This window comes from Mustela erminea, chromosome 19 (assembly GCF_009829155.1).
Source record: "Mustela erminea isolate mMusErm1 chromosome 19, mMusErm1.Pri, whole genome shotgun sequence".
Taxonomy (NCBI): domain Eukaryota; kingdom Metazoa; phylum Chordata; class Mammalia; order Carnivora; family Mustelidae; genus Mustela; species Mustela erminea.
In genome coordinates, this window is record NC_045632.1 from 2,403,283 (window position 1) to 2,421,868 (window position 18,586).

An 18,586-nucleotide genomic window follows, 5' to 3' on the forward strand; every position below is an offset into this window, starting at 1 on the left:
GGTAGCTCAGTGGGTTAGGGCCTCTGCCTTTGACTTGGGTCATGATCTCGGGGTCCTAGGGTCAAGCCCTGCGACAGGCCCTGTGCTCAGCAGGGACTCTGCTTCCCCCTCTCTCTTTACCTTCCTCTCTGCCTACTTGTGATCTCTGTCAAATAAATAAAAATAAAATATTTTAAAAAAAGAAAAAAAGAACCCATTCTCCTGCCTCCTTTCTTCGTAGGTTTTGGAACCTGAGGCCCAGAAAGGCCACGAGGCCCTTTATTCCGTCCCATGGTAAGTGGATAGAGAGAAGCGGTGGGATGAGAGACATTTGAGAGAGAGGATACGCATTGTCTCCTGACTTACTAGATGTTGGGGCTGAGGAAGTAGGAATCCAGGGCCACACCGAGGTCTCTAGCCTGATGACAAAGTGGCAGAGCAGACATCCCTGAGCTGGAAATGAGATAGGACAATTAAAGGTTTGGATGTGTTTGTGGAGGGAGCCATCCAGAAGGCACCTGGGCACGGATCTGGGGCTCCAGTGAGAGGGCTGCTGGGTGGGCAGAGTGTGGGGATTGACTAGTGATGTCTGCCTTGGACACAGGAACGGAAAACGGCTGTCAAAGGCTTGGCTAGCCCTGGCATGGAGGGTCACTCAGCCTCTTCTCCTCAATCATTTCATAATATAGACAGATTATGAGGGAGCTCCTTCTGGATAGATGGGGAAGATTCCTCCTTGAATAGCACTTAGGTGCTTGTCGGTGCAGGAAGGTGAAAGCTGGAGGAGGCTGGAAGCACAGGAGGCCTTGGGTTTTCCACAGGAGTCTTTATTACAGTGTAAATCCAAGCTCAGGCCTCCCCTGGGCCCCATGCAAAGCCCTGGCTTTGGGGCTAGTGGCGTCCAGGAGACACCAATCTCTCACGGCGCCTCCAGCGGCGGGGTCACGGAAGTGCAGGGCGGGTGCCCTATCTAGGCAACTACAAGTCCCAGCAGGCGCCGCAGCCAAAGTGCTTCGCCTTTCCAGGACTCCTAGAGCAGAGCCTCTCGGGAGATGTAGTCCTGGCCGCTCAGGCAATTTCCACAAACTCCCTGGTGTGGGTGATCCAGACACCTGCCAGGGAAATGGCTCGGGCGGGGGTGGAGGTGGAGGGAGGGTGGGGATAGAAGGGAGGAGGAGTTGGGCAGAGGGCTGCGGGGGGATGGGGGCAGGCGTCCGGAAGGCAGAGACACCCCTTTCATTCGGCTTTGGCTTTGGCTCCGGAGACTGCGGCTGCTGCCGAGGCAAGGGCTCCGGACCCTGGGATCTTAGCTCGGATCCTGAGGGAGAAACAAGTGGGAGTCACAGAGGATGGCAAATGACCCGTAGGAATTAGAGAACTAAGGGGAAATCTGGATGGGGGCGGGGTCCAGGGGGCAGGATGGAGGACCTGAGTGGCCAAACCCAGCCCCTGCCCTCCCCAAGAGATTTAGAGACAGGTAATATCTGGGAAAAAAGTTCCTAAACTTCCCCAGTCCCCATCCCATCCATCTCCATCCCATGCCCTTACTTAGCTTTGATGTGGCTCAACTGATTGGTCACCAATCCCACATACTGGTCCATCTGGGCCTGGGGAGACCAAGAAGGAGAGATCGGAGGGGTTCTTCTCCCTGATTCATTCAGGAGGCTGCTTCCTCCCCCCCCCCCCCCCCCCCCACTAAATGAGAAATTGGGGAGAGCGATCCATTACTCCACCTTCAACTCTCAGCCTGATAAAATAGTCTTGGAAGTCAGAAGTTCAAGCTGAAGTGTCAGTACATTGGGCCAAGTTCTGTGTGGGGAATGACGTCAGGCAGACACACAGGAATTTGCCAGTAAGTTCTGTTTCCTGAGCATGACGATGAATCTTCGAGGGAGTTGTACGTGCATGTGTCTGTGTGTGAGTCAGGTGAGAGTGTGGGCACCATTGGTGTTGGTTGTCAAGTCTCTGAGTGGATTGACTTAAACACGAGTTTAATTCACAGTGTGACCAACTCTGAGAGTCTTGGGGCTTCCAGCACACGAGGGAGTTTGTACTCTCTCTGGTAGGCATGTGTATTGTTTGGGTCTCAGCTGTGTGGGGGAAGGGAACGTCAGTCCATCTGCCAGTCTCTGGGTGGGATATATGTCACTTGGCTTCGGTTCTCTTGGTGTTCTGGGCAACAGCCGCTCCACTCAGTGTTGACTGTCCTTGGCAGTTTCGGGGTGAAAGCATCGGTTAGACCACCTGCCTTGGGTTGGGGCATGTTAATTGGATCCTGGCTCTGCACAGGCGACACCAATCAAAACACTTCTCTCTGGCTGCTGACATATTCGTTAGACTTTAGCTGCACTGAGGAAGATCCACAGCAGACCACCTGGGACACACCTGTGCCTGACTGGGACATCTGTCAATCAGAGCCTGACTCTTCCTGGGGGGGAAATACTGGTTGATCCTCCTGTCTTTGGCTCAGACATCTGTCAGCAGGACACTGGCTGGGGGGTGGGGAAGCAGGGAGTAGTCAGACCACCCGTGTTTGGCCAGGACACTGCCAACTGAGAGCCTGTCACACCCACCTGGTGTTGCCGATACAGCAAGGGGACAGTGAATAAACAGATCACTCCTGTAGGCACAGAAATGGGGGGAGGGGGTGTGTCAGGGTCCTCCCAAAGGATTAACAGTTCCATCTAGAACCCTGTCTCCCACCAAACCCCAATGACCCACCTCCCCGCCCCGCCCCCCACAGCCTTCCCAGCTCACCCAGAATGAGAAGAGTCAAACCATTGAAGACGGCACCCACGAAGGTCAAGATGTAGAAGAGAAGGGCCAGCTAGGGGTGAGAGTCAGGGTCAGGGTCAGCAGAGTCTATAGGGCCCTCCCCAGGCCTGTGAACTTCCCCAGCAATGGCCCTCCTACCCCCCAGGTGCAGCAAGGTGAATGCCGGGAACCCAGGAGGGAGTTGGGGTTTTAGGGGCACCTTGAGGGAGTCCACGAGGTCTTCTACCAGGAAGAAATGCCGCAGCTGGATGGCCATAGAGACCACTCGGGAGGCAATCTGCTGGGACAAACGTTCCATCTGCTCCCGAGTCAGGGTCAGGTCCACATCCAGATAGGCCCTGGGAGGACAAAGCGGTGTCAGACACGTCAACTGTGGACCAGCCCAGGCTGAGGGGTGTGGCTGGGACAAGGCAAGAAATAGGGGTTTGAGGAGATGGCCAGATGTAGTGGGCTATGGCCAAGGTCAGGGGCAAGAGATGGGATCAAGGATTAAGGTTAAGAGGTTAGGATCAGAGGTTAGGGCTGGAAAGTCAGGGTCAGAGTCAGGTTGGACAGAAACAAGAACAGGAAGGGTCAGGGTCAGCATGAGTCGTGCCTGACTGGAGGTCAAGAGTCAGACCACCCCTTTGGTCAACACAGAGGTCTAGACAGAGGTCAAGGTCAGGGGCCAGGGGTTCTCACTGGAAGGGGTTGGCACCGTCCCCCCGGTGCACAGCCTGCAGCACTTTTCGGTAAACCCTGAGAGAGATGGTGCCACAGAGCAGCAACAGGGCCACGTGGGCGGTCACGGACACGATGCTAAAGTGCAGGAGGCAGAGCAGGGAGACCATGAGGCCGGTGAAGACCACTCCTGACGTCCTTGTGTCCTTCCAGTACAGCAGGTCCGCCACTGTGGAAGGAGAGGGAGCTGGGTCTCACTTCTTGTCTCAGGGCTGAACCTTGACCTCTGGACACACCTGGCCTGCCCCTGAACTCAATTTCCCGATTTCTGATTATCTTGTTTTCTTCCCAGCTGCTTCCCCTCTTCTCTTAGAAAACCCAAGTTAACCGTCTAGCAAGTCCTGCCTATAGATCATGTGTGGATACAATTTTTGGTCATTACTTATGAAAAATGGAATCATTTATACACTTTTCTGCCTCACGCACAACCCACTCTTTTCCCTCCTAGAAGTCCCTCCTTGGCAGTTGGAAGAGCTCTTGATTCATTCTTTATAAGGGTTCCACAATATTCTGTCATGTGGCTGTGCCATCGTTCATTTCATTCAACATTTATCTATTGCTGGGTCATTCACTTGGTTTCTTAACCCCCATTCCTCAACAGTCTTGCAAGCACCAGCCCTCTACAGATATTCTTATCTTCCTGCAGAGAGTCTATTTCAGAGATAGAATCCCAGAAAGAAATGGCTGGGTGGACTAGTTCTGTGTTTCTGAACATCATAAATACTATCAGATTGTTTGCTAAACCTGTTAACAATCTTCATTTCCATGAGCAACTTGAGCATGATCTTTTCCCAGCATCCTGCCCAGCAATGGGTATTATTGTTCTTTTTCTTTTTTTTGCCAACTTGACAAGTATAAAGTGGTATCTTCTTGATACTCCCACCCACATGCTCTTTTCTAAGTCCTACATGTATTAATAACAACATCCTCCTTTCTAAGCCCTGATTCAAATTTTTGACCCCTTTCTGAGATGCTAAATTCACCTCACAAGCCCAACCTGAGCCCTGACCTCTGGACTCCAATGTTTCTTCTTCTTCTCCCCCACCCCCCCAAATGGGCTCTGTGCCCAATGTGGAGCTTGAACTCAGGACCCAGGATCAAGAGTGGAGATCAAGAGTCGCAGGCTCTACCCCCTGAGCCAGCTGGGTGCCCCTCCAATGTTTCATTTTGCCCATCTAAACGTTAACAGCTTGACAATAATGTGATCCCCTCGCGGCTCTGAGCTGGAAGCCCAATATCCCTCCAGACCCTCCACACCCCCCCACCCTCACTCTGCTCAAATTCTGACCTGTTCTGACTGGTCCTCCTCAGGGTCTGACTCTCCCCACTTCTGTATTGTTCTAACACACACCATCCCATCCACCTCTAACTAGGGCAGGCTTCCCCCTACCCTCCACGAAGGGCCTTCCCTTGTAGCCTCCCCAAGGCCTGTGCCAGTGGGAGGGGGAGGGGCCGGGTCGCCTGAGGCGGGGGCTAAGTTTAGGCACGCTGGGGGGAGGGGGAGGTGCCTGGCCCGCAGCTGTGCTGGCCTGTCCGGGTCCTGAGTGACAGCGCCGCCTGGGCCTGAGACTGGGGGAGGGGGCCCTTCCTGGTCTTGGGCCCCAAAGCCTCGGCTCAGGGGAAAGGGGACCCCACGCTCACTCCACTCCCTCTCTAGACACCCCCACAACCCCCCAGCTTCAGCCTGCAGCTCTGGGGAATCAGGGACCAATAGGAAACATACCCGCAGATTTGAGGGAGATGAGAGAAAATCTGGACCCCTTTCTCCATCCCCCAACCCCGGTCCCACCGGCCCGCTCCGCAAGCCCACCTTTACTCCCCATCTCTGCTCCAAGTGAGAGGCTGAGGACAGGACACTGCTACTTCTCGGGGATTTTGCCCACTTCAGTGGAACCGGGAGGGAGGGAGTAGGGGGCGGGGCCCCTCTGTACCCAGCCAATGGCTCTCCATAGAGGTGGGGACAGTTCCAAAAAGGGGTGGCTCTCTTTGTAAACACCCAAAAGCAAAGATGTCTACAATCACAACGGCTGTTCGCGGAGGGTAAGTGTATTTTAGAGGAAGGCGGGCTCTTCCCTAGTCAGGAAGAGGAGCGTTTTAAATAGGCATAGAGTTTACTTGTAAATGTCCCATGGCCACAACCACAAGACAGCCTTATTTTTTCAGGGATTTGTCCTGTCCAAAATCAGCCTCTAGGAGGAGCACTCCAAAAGAGGGATTGTTTTTTTCTAGCCGTCAGCCAATCCCAATGCTCAAAGGCGGACTCACAGCTCAAGTGGGAGGGAGAACTACAAAAAGAGCCAATGGCAACCTTAGAAAACTGGAAAATATTTTTGAAGGGCGGAGCTTATATCTAGCCAATAGCAATACCTCCTCTTCTCCACTCTCACTTCCTTCATGAGGTTGGTCCCTTTAAATTCCAACCCTCCAGGGGCGCCTGGGTGGCTCAGTGGGTTAAAGCCTCAGCCTTCAGCTCAGGTCAGGATCCCGAGAGTGCTGGGACTGGGCTCTCTGCTAGGCAGGGAGCCTGCTTCCCTTCCTCTCTCTCCGCCTGCCTCTCTGCCTACTTGTGATCTGTCTGTCAAATAAATAAATAAAATCTTAAAAAAATAATAAAATAAAATAAATTCCAACCCTCCCACCTTAACTATAGTCCAAGGGAGTACCTTCCCTCAGGCACTTTACCTAGAAGGAGTGGTTCCAATGTGAATTCTGATTGGTCCATGCTATCGAGGCACCGCCCCGTGATTGGCTCCCGCTCCAGATGCCCCCACTGCTCTTCCTCCTTCTGGTCCAGCGAGGGCTCATCAGGCCAAGAGTTCGAATCCCGGGATTGGGGTGGGGACGGGGTACCGGCCTGGGGGGTTCCAGAGCCGGGGCTGGGCTGCGGAGTCAAGACTTCCGGGGGCGGTGAGGACTGAGGGAGTCCAAGTTTTAGGTCCAGTTCTGGCGTGTTAGAAAGAGAAGGCTGTGAGCTTTCACCTTGGAGGTGCCCTGAGGAGAGACCACCCACCCCTTGTGGCTTTGGTCCCAGCACCTTCTGACATCTCACCTTTCCCAGCCTCTCCAGCCTCCGGCCCGTCGGGCTCCTCGTCCTCTAGTGGGGTAGAGCTACTGGTGGCAGAGTCTTCTCCGGACCCCGCTCCCCGGGCTGCCCAGCCCAGCTGGTCCAGCTGGAGTCCTAGGTCCTCCAGGGGGCGTTCAGCTGGTGGGGCAGTGTCGGGGTCACCGCGGCGCCCAGGTTCCGGGGATTGGCTCAGGCTGGGGATGCTCTCCAAGCTGTCGCCCAGGCCGGGCTGAGGGAGTGGGTCTCGCGGTTCTGAGATGGAGCGGCCCTGGGGCCGGGGGCGGCGTGCAGATGAATCCCGGCGTGCTCCAGAGCCCACCACACCGTCGAAGGCGATGTAGGAGAAGGTCAGCTCCCGGGGGGTGCCCCAGTCCTGCGACGTGGTCTCCTCTTCGTCGTCCTCTGAGAATTCTCGGGCTGTGTGAAGCTCCCGAAAATCTGAGTCGTCATTCCCTCCTGCAGTGAGCAAAGGAGGGTATGAGCTACTCTAAGCGGGACCCCGACCTACTCTCTTCACTCCCCTTCCCAGCTGTGAGCCCCTTTAAGTCCCGCTCTCATATTCACCTCCCCCCCTACCTTCTGTGGAGTCAGGGGTAGAGGACGCTGTAGACGGAGCTTCTTCTGCGAGAGGGAAAGAATCGAAGATTCTTAGAAGCTTAGACTGTCGGAATCACAGAAGTGTGCCAGTCCTGGAAACTTGGATGGTCCGAATTAAGGAATCTTAGAATATTTGAATCACAGGACCTTTAGAACATTCTACATACAGACTGTAAAATCTTATATAGTGCTACCAGATGCTCAGCCTTATAAATTCAAATCAAGGAATCTTAATCTCAGGAATTTTCAAATTAGGAATTTTAGGAGGTTTCAATTAGTTCACTCTTTCAAAAACCATTTATTGAACACCTACTTTGTACCAAACACTGTTTTAGACTGAGAATACAAATGTGAACAAAACAGACAAAATCCCTGCCCTCCTGGGGCTTACGTTCTCCTGGGGAGAAAGACAATACACACATATATGATGCTGGGTGCTAAGTGTGTGGGGAAAAATAGAGCACGGTGAGGGAAGAGAAAGTGAGAGGGTGCTATTTTCAGACAGGGTGGTCAGGAAGACTTCTTTGGTAAGATTACATTTGAATAGAGCCTTGAATGAAGTGAGGGAGCCATACAGATGTCTAGGAAAGAGTCTTCCAGGCAGAGAAAAAAGCCTAATGCAAAGGCCCTGAGGCAGGCACTATCCCTGGCAAATCAGAGCAACAGAGAGGGGAGAAGAAATGATTGGAACAGAGTGACTGGGAGGGAGAACGGTGGGAGAGGAGGGCAGGGAGGTGGTGGTGTTAGGGATCAGGTAGGGCTTTCCTTTGCAAGCCCAGGTAAGGACAAGATTTTTAGAATGTTGGAATAATAACGCTTTAATGTTGAAATAACAAATGCTTAGAATTTTGGCATCTGGACTCCTAGGACATGCAACTGGCCAGACCCGAGAATGCTGAAATTCTTAGCTTCGGGAACCACAGGGCTGTGAGACAGAAAATGTTAGATGAGGACTGTTAGAGCCCTGGTCTCAGAGATCACGAGGATCAGATAAGGTATTTTCAATTGTGGAGCTTAGCCCCTCAGAGCTAGCTTGGAGCATTTTCCTACATGAGATGTTCAATACTGTTTGGAAACTGAAATCAGATGCCCTTCCCGCCCCCCACCTCGTTTTGGCAGCTGGGGAATCGGAGGCCCAGAGTAGAATGGGTGTCTTCCAGGGTTGCTACTAGTGGTAAAGCTCAGTAAGGACCCAGGAGTCCTGGCCCCAACCCAGGGATGGCTGTTTCCAAGGGGCAGGATGTCGGACAATTTGGGCGAGGTCGGGGCAGCCTGAGTCTGGGCAGAAAACGGAGGTGGGATGCGAAGATGGATGATGGAGGCTGGTGGTTAAATCCCTCTTCTCTATCCTGTTTCTACCCCTCCATTCAACTCCCCTCCCCGCGGGCTGCGGCCAGCACCAGGGCAAAGGGACAGCTCCCGGAGAGCGTACTCATCTCTGGGTGGGGTCCGGCGCCATATCCCAGAGTCGGGCGCGACCCCCGTTAGCTATCTCAGTGCCCCCACCTCCGTCTTGACTCACTCAGGTCCTCCGGGTCAAGACGCCCCCATCGGCGCTAGACTGCGGGGGGGAGGGGAGCGCTTCCTTTGTCTCTTTTGCCTCCTCCCCCATCCCAATTCTCCCGCGACCCTGCACGGAGGGGTTACTGGGAAGGAGCCCACCCGGGCCTCTGGGCCCCACACCAGGCCTGAGCCTCCCCCTACTCACTGCAGTGGGCGAAGACCGGCAGGACCTGCCCCATGGCCCTCCTTCGGCCTGCATCGGGACCCCCGCCCACTCCGGCCACGCCGCCCTGGGCCTGGGGCCGCCGGCGCTCATCTCCGCCGCGCCCACGACGCCGCCGCCATCCTCGCCGCCTCCTCCCCCCGGGCCGCTACAGCAGCAGCAGCTACAGCAGCAGCAGCCGCGGCCGCCGCCGCCCTCTGCTCCGCTCGGCGGGGGCGGGCGGGGCCGCGGCTGTGAAAGCACTGCAGCGCGGGGCCGGGGGCGGGGCCAGTGGACCAGCGGGGCGGAACCTAAGGGCGGCAGGGGGGCGGGTAAACACAGAGGGGCAAGGGTGGGGGCGTGGCTTTTCTACGAAAGGGGCGGAGCAAGGTTATACTACTGGGAGGAAAAGGCGCGGAAGGAGGTTTGAAGGGCGGGGCCTGATGGAAGGAGGCGCGGCCCCTAGCGGAAGAGAGGAGGAGCCTAGGGTAGGGCAGGGGAAGGGGCTCCGGGGAAGCATGGTTGAAGGTGCCTAGAATAAGAGCGAGGATCTCAGAGTGGGTTGGGGCGGAGCCAGGGGAGGCATTCAGGAGAGGGTGTAAAGACTACCGCTCTGAGGTACGGTCGGAGCTGAGATCCTCAGAGTGAGTGGGATAGCGGGCAGGTGAAACTACTCAGAAAGTTTGAGACAAGGGGAGGGGCTCAGATATGAGTGGGGCTTAAGTTAATTTAGAATTATGCAGCTAGTTAGGCGACGTCAAAGACCAAGAAGGTAGAGGCAGGGCCTAGAAAAAATAAGAAATTACAGGCTGGGGAGGGGGCGCGGCCCAGAAGGTAGACGTAACCTACCGAGAGGGGACCAGGCTCTCCAGAATGTGGAGACTGGGACTGTAGGTAAGAGGAGCTAAAACTGCGGAAATTAGTAGCGTCTGAGGCTGTGTGCTTGAATGGATGGGTAGGACCTGGAACAGACGCAACTGAAGTCCCGGGGCAAGACCCAGAAGTGCAGGCTTCGAACAGAATAAATAAAGGACTTAGAGCTTTTGAAACTGGGGGCGGGACCACTGAGGTAGGAGGATCTTAGAGGGACCAAAGCTGGGACCCAAAGCTAAGAGTGTAGAGAACATTTCTAGAGTTCGTTTTCCTGCCACAGTTTACTTCTTTTACGACTCAGTTTCCTTTTCGTTAAATCAGAGATTATGTAAATAGTGGTAGCACATGGTAAGTGCTGTTTACTACTATTATTTTCCTGTGACCCAGATCCCAAACATCACTTTGAAGGTGCAAGAGAGAGCACACCCAGGAGTCCAGTCTCTTCTAGTAACTCGACTTGAGTGCAGGTCAAGGGCACAAGAAGGAGATTTAGGTGGTTTAAAATCTCAACGTGGAGGGGATTAATGGAGTGGGGGGGTGGGGTCCAGGTGCAGAGGGTGGAGGCTTCCTGATCCCAGGGCTGAAGGATGGCTGCCTTCGCCCGCCTGCTGGAGCGTCTCCTCTGGCCAGCCTCTAAAAAACAGGAGTCAGAAGAGGAAGAGGAAGAGGGGCACAGGACTCACCACGGGCCTCAGTCGCTCCTGGACGCGCCGCGATGCGTCCAGCGGCCGCACGGGGGTGCGGCCGCGTCTTGCGGCCTGAGCTTCGGGGCGAGCGCTGTGCAAGGCTGGCGCGCGCACATGGAGGATGCGCACTGCGTTTGGCTCGCGCTGCCCGGGCTACCGCCAGGCTGGGCATTCTTTGCGGTCCTCGACGGCCACGGCGGGGCGCGAGCTGCCCTCTTCGGCGCGCGCCACTTGCCGGACCACGTGCTCCAGGCACTGGGCCCGGCGCCTGGCGAACCCGAGGGAGTGCGCGGGGCGCTACGCCAAGCTTTCCTGAGCGCAGACGAACGGCTGCGTGCGCTCTGGCCTCGGGGCGAGCCGGGGGGCTCCACCGCCTTGGCGTTGCTCGTCTCCCCGCGTTTTCTGTACCTGGCGCACTGCGGTGACTCCCGAGCGATGCTGAGTCGCGCCGGCGCCATGGCCTTCAGCACCGAGGACCATCGGCCCCTCCGGCCCCGAGAACGGGAACGCATCCACAACGCGGGAGGCACCATCTGCCGCCGGCGCCTAGAAGGCTCTCTGGCAGTATCCCGAGCGCTGGGCGACTTTGCTTACAAAGAGGCTCCGGGAAGGCCCCCTGAGTTGCAGCTCGTTTCCGCGGAGCCTGAGGTGACCGCCCTGGCTCGCCAGGCTGAGGACGAGTTCGTGCTGTTGGCCTCTGACGGTGTGTGGGACGCGATGTCTGGCGCTGCCCTGGCGGGACTGGTGGCGTCGCGCCTCTGCTTAGGCCTGGCCCCGGAGCTTCTCTGCGCGCAGCTATTGGACACGTGTCTGTGCAAGGTCCTGGGGGCGGGGCTTGGAGTCACTGAGGGTTAGAATTTAAAGGATCTAGGGAAAAAGGATTTTGAGGAAGAGGCTCCCTCAAACTAGAGGACCGGTAAGAGTCCACCATAGGGCGTGGCCTGCCGGAGTGGGCAGGGCCAAAATATGGAGGGGGCGGAGACTGAGGGCTGTCTTGAAGCGAGGTGGGAGAGCCCTGTGGTGCTGGATAGGTAAGAGGGAGGGACTTATCAGAAAGGGCGAGGCCTTTCGGAACGGGACTGCCCTGGGTTTTAGGAGTGGGTCCTGAGGTATGATTAGTGCCAGAAGGAAAAGCAACAGGGTAGCGGAGTGGGAGGAGCTTCAGCGGAGGGGCAGGGTTCCGTGATAGAGTGAGGCTAGGACAGTGAGGGGGGCGTAGTCTAGGCGACTGGTTCCGGTCCGAGGACTTGGTTTAGACTGGCGGATGAGTGAGACTTGAGAGCAATGGGCCTATCAGACGGGAGGAGGGCGCTAGAACGCTGAGATTGTTGGGAAGCGCCAATTCCAAGGACAGGGAGCCCCGTGGTGGGGCATTCAGCTGTGTCCCACCAGGCTCCCTTTTCTCCACTTTCTGCAGGGCAGCCTGGACAACATGACCTGCATCCTGGTCTGCTTCCCTGGGGCCCCGAAGCCTTGTGAGGAGGCGATCAGGAAGGAGCTGGCGCTGGATGCAGCCCTGGGCCGCAGGGTCGCCGGTGAGCCGGCTTCAGGAGCCTAGCGGGAGGGGTGGTCAGCGGGCAAGGACACCCCCGTAATCCTGCCTCCCTCTCAGAGCTGTGTTCGTCTGCTCAGGAGCCCCCCAGCCTGAACACGGTTTTCTGGACTCTAGCCTCAGAGGACATCCCAGACTTACCTCCTGGGGGAGGGCTGTACTGCAAGTGAGTGGGGGGGGGCTGTGAGGTGGGATGGGGGGAGAGGTGGTAGAAGGAGGGTCCCCTCCTAAGGGCCTCTCTCTGCTCTCCAGGGCCACGGTCATTGCTGAAGCTTATTCTCGGCTCCGCCAAGCCTCAGGACGCCGCTGGCAGGTAAGGACCCCATGTTCTTGAATATTGCTCTTGGAAGCCTGTAACCCAGCCCTCCTACTTCCTTTAGTGTTGGGGAAATTCAAGGCCAGATTAGACAAGGGACTTGCCTGATATATTAATAAATTCTCACTCCTAGCCCTAAAGCATTGTGCTAGACATGATGGGGGCAGGGGAGGGAGGAAAGCAGAAGCAGAGAAGAGACTGCTCCTCTTCTTGAGAAATGTGTCCCCTGCATTACTCTGTAAAGCCCCATCATCCCAAGCATCACCGCTTCCGCCCATAAATAAGGCAGAAAAATTCCAGGAATGTTTACAACTAATCTCAAGCCCTGAATGTGCTACAGAGACCATCGGGGACATCTCTGAGGATGGTCTGGGTCTTAGATAAGTGGTGAACTGGGCTCAGAGAGAGCTTGGAGCTTTGGGAAGAGGTGGTGGGTAGAGCCACTACCTAACTAAACTAAACTAAGGCAGGGGATGGGAGCCAGGGAGGAAATGGGAGGGAGGGAGCCAGGGCTCAAGCCCCCAGTCCTTGGCAAGGTAGAAAAAGGAGTTCAGGTAAATAACCCCCACCTGGGAGTGATTGATGATAATTCCTCAGCAGCAGTGGAGGTGTTTGTCAAGATTGTTTGATTTGCAATGGACAGAAACCCAATTTCACCTGGGAAGGCAAAACAGGGAACTTACTGGGTCATGTAATCGAAGACTTCAAGGACCGAAGGCAGGACTACTCCAGTTGTCAAATGATGTTATCAGGAACCACCTCTTAGTTTTACTTTCTCATCTCTGACATCATTTGCAGGCAGGATCTCTGCAGGAGGTAGCAGAGAGTTGCAGCTCTAGCCTCCTAACATCCCCAGCGAAGAGAGCTCACCAGGTTCCTAGTAGCAGAAGCTCTGGTTCTGCAGCTGGTTCTCATTGGCCACCCCGGACCTCCTGTCTGACCAGTCACACCATCCGGCTCTGACTGGCCAGGCTGGGTTGGATGGGGACGCGTAGCACTTGGGGCTGAGATCCACTCCACCCAAACCTGATGGATTGGGAGATGGGGAGATAGGAAAATCGGAGTGGTGATTCCAGAATAGAGGGGGGAAGATACTGAGAACGAAGAGGAGATTCTTAGTAGCCATTTCCCACCTTCTTTGTTCCAGAAGGGCCCACATGGGGCAGGAAAGCCCACTGGCACACTTTCGGACTCTTCCTTGGACTCGGAGGCCTGACAGCTGTTGCCCTTTGGGGACCCTCCGCCCAGCCGGGGCCTCAAAGGAACTAAGGAAGAAAACTCTCCTTCCCCAGCTACACAGACCAGCGGAAGGAAGACAAACGGAGGGAGGAACCCCAGAATGCTTATTTCCCCTTCTCCTACTTCCCTCTTACAGAAAGTCTTAAGAGAGGGGAAATTCCTACCACCCTCTGAACTGGGGAAAAAAAAAAAAAAAAGAAAGAAAAGAAAAGAAAAAGAAAGAAAAGGAGGAAAGAAAGGGGGAAAAAAAACCCACCCCAAATCAAATCAAGTGTTTTTGAAATATTTTGAGCTAAATGGACCCTTACATGATCACCCAGTTCAATAACCTTCTCTTCCTTCCAATTTTTCATGTTTTGGGAGGAGTTACAGAAGAGTATTGATTATTAAATTTTAATGATATAGAACTCAAAATAAATTTCTCTTGTAGAAAACAAAAACAACCCAGACATTGTCTAGTCATTGGGCAGACGCGTACTGAGGCACCTGCTGTGTGCTGAGGGGGAGGGGCTGCTCTCAGCCAGGCAGAACCACTGAGATCCCGCCCCTTCCCCTCCCACGGCGCGGGGTGGGGGAAAGGCCACCTCCTCCTTTGTTGGGAAACACTGAACAAGGTAACTGATAGTATCTCAGATACTGATAAGTGTCTCAAGGATAATAAAACAGGAGAGGATGATAAGATGTCTAGGGGGGCTACTTTGTTGGTTTTGGTTTTTTGTTTTGTTTTGTTTTTTTGATTGGGGGAAAAGTTCACCTGGTTCCAATTTCAAAGAGTACAAAATGGTGTACAAAAATGAGATGTCTTGGGGCGCCTGGGTGGCTCAGTGGGTTAAGCCGCTGCCTTCGGCTCAGGTCATGATCTCGGGGTCCTGGGATCGAGTCCCGCATCGGGCTCTCTGCTCAGCAGGGAGCCTGCTTCCCTCTCTCTCTCTCTGCCTGCCTCTCCATCTACTTGTGATTTCTCTCTGTCAAATAAATAAATAAAATCTTTATAAAAAAAACAAAACAACAAAAAAAAATGAGATGTCTTGGGACGCCTGGGTGGCTCAGTTGGTTAAGCAGCTGCCTTCGGCTCAGGCCATGATCCCAGGGTCCTAAGATCGAGTCCCACATCGGGCTCCTTGCTCGGCAGGGAGCCTGCTTCTCCCTCTGCCTCTGCCTGCCTCTCTGTCTGCCTGTGCTCACTCGCTCTCTCTCCGTCTGTCTCTGACAAATAAGTAAATAAAATCTTTAAAAAAAAAATCAGATGTCTTGGGGCACCAGGGTGGCTCAGTCAGTTAATCATCTGCCTTCTGCTCAGGTCATGATCCCAGGATCCTGGGATGGAGCCCCACATCGGTCTGTTTGGAGAGCCTGCTTCTCCCTCTCTCACTCTGCCTGCTTGTGCTCTCTCTCTCTCTCTCTCACATAAATAAATAAATTCTTAAAAAGAAGAAGAAAAAGAAAGCATTGGGTTGCTCAGTCGATTAAGCATCTGCCTTCAGCTCAAGTCATGATCCCAGGGTCCTGGGATTGAGTCTAGATCAGCTCCCTGCTCAGTGGGGACCCTGCTTCTCCCTCTCCCTCTGCAGCTCCTCCTGCTTGTGCTCTCTCTCTCTCTGTCAAATAAATAAATAAAATCTTAAAAAAAGAAAAGAAAAGTCTTTATCCCCCCTACCCCTCAGACACTCAGTTTTCCACCTGGGGTTTTAAACAGGGAAGCTCTCTGAGAAGGGGCCAGCCATGCAAATATCCCAGGGAAGCGTTTCCCAAGGCACAGCCAGTGCAAAAACCTAGAGGCTGGATGGAACGTGGCATTTTCAAGATGAGGCTGGGGATGTCTTGACATGTCTATGACCATCAAATTGCCCATTCTCTATCCTATTGGTAACCACTGTACTGAGTTTGGCATGGCTCTTTTCAGACCTTTTACTCTGTGTGTACACACATGTATGTGGGAACTTTGGTGTTTTCTTAATTATTTTCATACTGTAGATCACTTTAGTTATTTTTTTTTTCCCTCAGTGATACCTTGGAGACTAGTTTCACGCTATTTACAAACACCTCATTTTTTTCTTCACTGCTGCTCAGCAGTGTAGATAAGGGGATCTACAATGGTTTTCACTATCCATCCTCTTCTTGATTGACTTTTTTTTTAAGATTTTATTTATTTATTTGACAGACAGAGATCACAAGTAGGCAGAGGCAGGCAGAGAGAGAGGGAGGGAAGCAGGCTCCCTGCTGAGCAGAAATCCCGATGTGGGGCTTGATCCCAGGACCCTGGGATAATGACCTGAGCCGAAGGCAGACGCTTAACCCACTGAGCCACCCAGGCGCCCTGATGGACATTTTTTTTTTTAAGATTTTATTTGTTTATTTGACAGACAGAGATCACAAGTAGACAGAGAGGCAGGCAGAGAGAGAGGGAAGCAGGCTCCCTGCTGAGCAGAGAGCCCGATGCGGGACTCGATCCCAGGACCCTGAGATCATGACCTGAGCCGAAGGCAGCGGCTTAACCCACTGAGCCACCCAGGTGCCCCTGATGGACATTTTTTAAAAAAAGATTTTATTGACTTATTTGACAGAGAGAGAGATCACAAGTAGGCAGAGAGGCAGGCAGAGAGAGGGGGAAGCAGGCTCCCTGCTAAGCAGAGAGCCTGATGCAGGGCTTGATCCCAGGACCCTGAGATCATGACCTGAGCCAAAGGCAGAGGCTTAACCCACTGAGCCACCTAAGTGCCCCGATGGACATTTTTTTTCTTAAGATTTTATTTCTTTATAAGAGAGAGAGAGAGAGAGATAATAAACAGGAGGGAGAGACAGAAGGAGAGGGAGAAGCCGATCCTGTAGAGCAGAGAGCCCCACATGAACTTGATCCCTGGACCCCAAGATCATGACCTGGGTCAAAGGCAGACACTTAACCGACTGAGCCACCTTTGATGGACATTTAAACTATTTTCAATTTCTTGCTTTGACATCGCAGCTGCTTGATCCTTGATCAATCTTCTTGTGTACATAGGTCAGTCTCTCTAGGTAGGGGTCCTGCCACCTGTTTTTTTTTTTTTTTAAAGATTTAATTTGTTTATTTGACAGAGAGAGACAGCGAGAGGGGGGACACAAGCAGCAGGAGTGGAGAGGGAAAAGCAGGCTTCCCACGGAGCGGGGTGCCCAATGTGGGACTCAATACCAGGATCCCGTGATCGTGACCTGATCGGAAGGCAGAGGCTTAATGACTGAGCCACCCAGGTGTCCCTTGCCACCTGTTTTGTATGGCACCTGAGCTAAGAATGGTTTTTACAAAAGGATGGGGGGAAAAAGGGAATTTGTGAAAAACACTAAGTCTGATATGCCCCAAATACTTACTATTTGGACCTTTATAGAAAATTTTGCTGGGACGCCTGGGGGGCTCAGTCATTTAAGCGTCTGCCTTCATCTCAGGTCATGATCTCAGGATCCTGGCATCCAGCCCTGCATCAGCCTCCTTGCTCTGCAGGGACCCTGCTTCTCCCTCTGCCTGCTGCCCCCCCGCTTGTGCTCTCTCTCTCTCTTTCTCTGATAAATAAATAAATAAATAAAATCATAAAGAAAAAATAAAGGAAACTTTGCTGCCCAAAGTGCCAAGGTGGCACACAAAAGCACTAGTTCTCCCATTTCACAGATGGGAAAGCTGAGCAACAGAGAGGAGAAAAAAGTTGCCCGAGGTCACCCAGAACTGGGGTTCTCATTCTGCTGGATTGAGTGAGGTATAAAAATTGATCACGTCTACCCCTGTACCCAAAGAACTCACAGCTGTGGACACATAGTGGGAAATAATCATAACCTAGGGGTGAATTAGTGTTCAAGATGTCCCAGAGCAGGGGAGAGAAGGGGATATTACTCAGTTCTTTAGAGAAAAATTAATGTCAGAGCATGGCCTCGAAGGATGAGGTGAAGGAGGTCAGAACAGCACCCAGGTAGGTGGCTACGCTTGAATAAGGAGTGGGAAACGTGATACCCTTACCTGGTCAACTGGGCCCTGTTGTTGGTTTTACACTCCTGCCTCGCACCCATGCACCACTGTGATTCTGAGCCGTCAGGCAAGAGGGCTATGGCCCAGATTTATTCTTAACCTCCAGACCTCAGTTTACCCATTTGGGCACGTTGCACTGATGATTTCCCAGGCATCCAGGCCAAGCCTCGGGCTCCGGACCCGGGCCAGGTGGCGCTCTACGGGAGGGGAGTGGCCACTAGCGGCGTCACATGGGGCGGGGCCTGCGGGACCCGCTGCGGAAGGCTGGGAGGGTGCTGGGGCCGAGCCCCAAGCTGCAGCATGGGGGAGGGGGTTCCCAGGAGCCAGCACTGGGGTGGGTGCCCCTGCCTCCGCGCCCTCCTATTGCTGGATGATCCCGCCATCCTCTGCGGGCGAAACTGAGTCACGGCGGGGCGTGCGTGGGGAGAGGTCTAGGGGCTTTATTCACACGGGAACCTGGGAGTCCCATCTCCACCCAGGTCCAGCGCTGCACCCCCACCCCCCCCCTCCGCTGTGAGTCAGCGGCCGGCCGCGCCCCCTCGGCCCACTTCCTCCTCACCTTCCCCGGGCGGGCTGGGGGCGGTGAGAAGGATCAGGCCCTCCCCGCCCATCCCCCTCCAGTGCTGGGGAACGGAGGGTTCGCCCCTTAATAACCCTTCATAAATTGGCACAGAAGAGAGACGTTGCGGGTCTGAAGATAGCATTTAAGGGACAAAATTTGAGAGAACCTATGCTTCACCAGAGGATCCTCTTCGCCTCCCCCCCGCCCCTTCAAATTGAATAGAATGTGAAGAAGTGGAGAAATCGTTGGGGAGAGTGAGAAGAAATTGTGTCCCCATTAAGATCAGCCTAAGAATTTCCATCGTGGAAGAGAACGAGGAATCAGGAAGAATCCCTTACCCTCCACCAAATTTGCCCCCTAATTTGCGGGTGACCCTCGGCGTGCATCCCTATGCAATAATGTTGGGGTAGAGGTAGATAGCGGAAGTCTAGGGTTCCGCGTTGCCCTTTTAAGCGCCCTTCACCGCCCCCCCGCCACTGTCTTGAGGTGTCCGCGGCCCCTTTAAGGCGCAGAGCATTGTGGGTGCGGGG

At 54.1% G+C, this 18,586-nt stretch overlaps 2 protein-coding genes and 1 long non-coding RNA gene across 8 annotated transcripts; 1 reads left to right on the forward strand and 2 right to left on the reverse strand.

Moving 5' to 3' along the window:
- Positions 1-790: 790 nt before the first annotated feature.
- On the reverse strand, positions 791-9,079 carry RTN2 (reticulon 2). Of its 2 annotated transcripts, XM_032323337.1 has the most exons (10): positions 8,844-9,079; positions 7,115-7,159; positions 6,524-6,994; positions 6,157-6,417; positions 3,436-3,643; positions 2,954-3,092; positions 2,737-2,806; positions 2,553-2,599; positions 1,528-1,586; positions 791-1,297 (listed from the first exon to the last, which is right to left on the reverse strand). In XM_032323337.1, exons 1-10 carry the CDS (start codon positions 8,875-8,877, stop codon positions 1,216-1,218), a joined length of 1,416 nt encoding a protein of 471 aa, XP_032179228.1. In that variant the 5' UTR covers positions 8,878-9,079; the 3' UTR covers positions 791-1,215. The 2 variants fall into 2 exon arrangements, with proteins under 2 accessions (XP_032179228.1, XP_032179229.1); XM_032323338.1 differs by lacking the exons at positions 6,157-6,417; positions 6,524-6,994; positions 7,115-7,159; positions 8,844-9,079 and adding an exon at positions 5,285-5,473.
- An 83-nt stretch (positions 9,080-9,162) lies between these two features.
- On the forward strand, positions 9,163-14,362 carry PPM1N (protein phosphatase, Mg2+/Mn2+ dependent 1N (putative)). 4 transcript variants are annotated; one of them, XM_032323340.1, is made up of 6 exons: positions 9,167-11,218; positions 11,817-11,934; positions 12,012-12,117; positions 12,204-12,264; positions 13,066-13,140; positions 13,415-14,362. In XM_032323340.1, exons 1-6 carry the CDS (start codon positions 10,301-10,303, stop codon positions 13,481-13,483), a joined length of 1,347 nt encoding a protein of 448 aa, XP_032179231.1. In that variant the 5' UTR covers positions 9,167-10,300; the 3' UTR covers positions 13,484-14,362. The 4 variants fall into 4 exon arrangements, with proteins under 4 accessions (XP_032179234.1, XP_032179230.1, XP_032179231.1 ...); XM_032323343.1 differs by lacking the exon at positions 13,415-14,362 and having other exon boundaries at positions 9,163-11,047; positions 13,066-13,231; XM_032323339.1 differs by lacking the exon at positions 13,415-14,362 and having other exon boundaries at positions 9,165-11,218; positions 13,066-13,231.
- On the reverse strand, positions 11,136-18,581 carry LOC116578819. Of its 2 annotated transcripts, none has more exons than XR_004281059.1 (4): positions 17,595-18,581; positions 13,138-13,293; positions 12,951-13,074; positions 11,136-11,221 (listed from the first exon to the last, which is right to left on the reverse strand). It is a non-coding gene; the product is annotated as an uncharacterized LOC116578819 (long non-coding RNA). The 2 variants fall into 2 exon arrangements; XR_004281060.1 differs by having other exon boundaries at positions 11,154-11,243.
- Between the last annotated feature and the right edge of the window lie 5 nt (positions 18,582-18,586).

Coding starts and splice junctions, on each gene's coding strand:
- RTN2 (XM_032323337.1), bottom strand. CDS start 8,877: ATGGGGCAGGTCCTGCCGGTCTTCGCCCACTGCA. Junction 3,644..6,156: donor ATTGGAACCACTCCTTCTAG/GTAAAGTGCCTG, acceptor CTCCTTCCACAG/TGGCGGACCTGCTGTACTGG. Junction 3,093..3,435: donor GACGGTGCCAACCCCTTCCA/GTGAGAACCCCT, acceptor TTGTCCTCCCAG/GGCCTATCTGGATGTGGACC.
- PPM1N (XM_032323339.1), top strand. CDS start 10,301: ATGGCTGCCTTCGCCCGCCTGCTGGAGCGTCTCCTCTGGCCAGCCTCT. Junction 11,935..12,011: donor CCTGGGCCGCAGGGTCGCCG/GTGAGCCGGCTT, acceptor CCTCCCTCTCAG/AGCTGTGTTCGTCTGCTCAG. Junction 12,118..12,203: donor GGGGGAGGGCTGTACTGCAA/GTGAGTGGGGGG, acceptor TCTGCTCTCCAG/GGCCACGGTCATTGCTGAAG.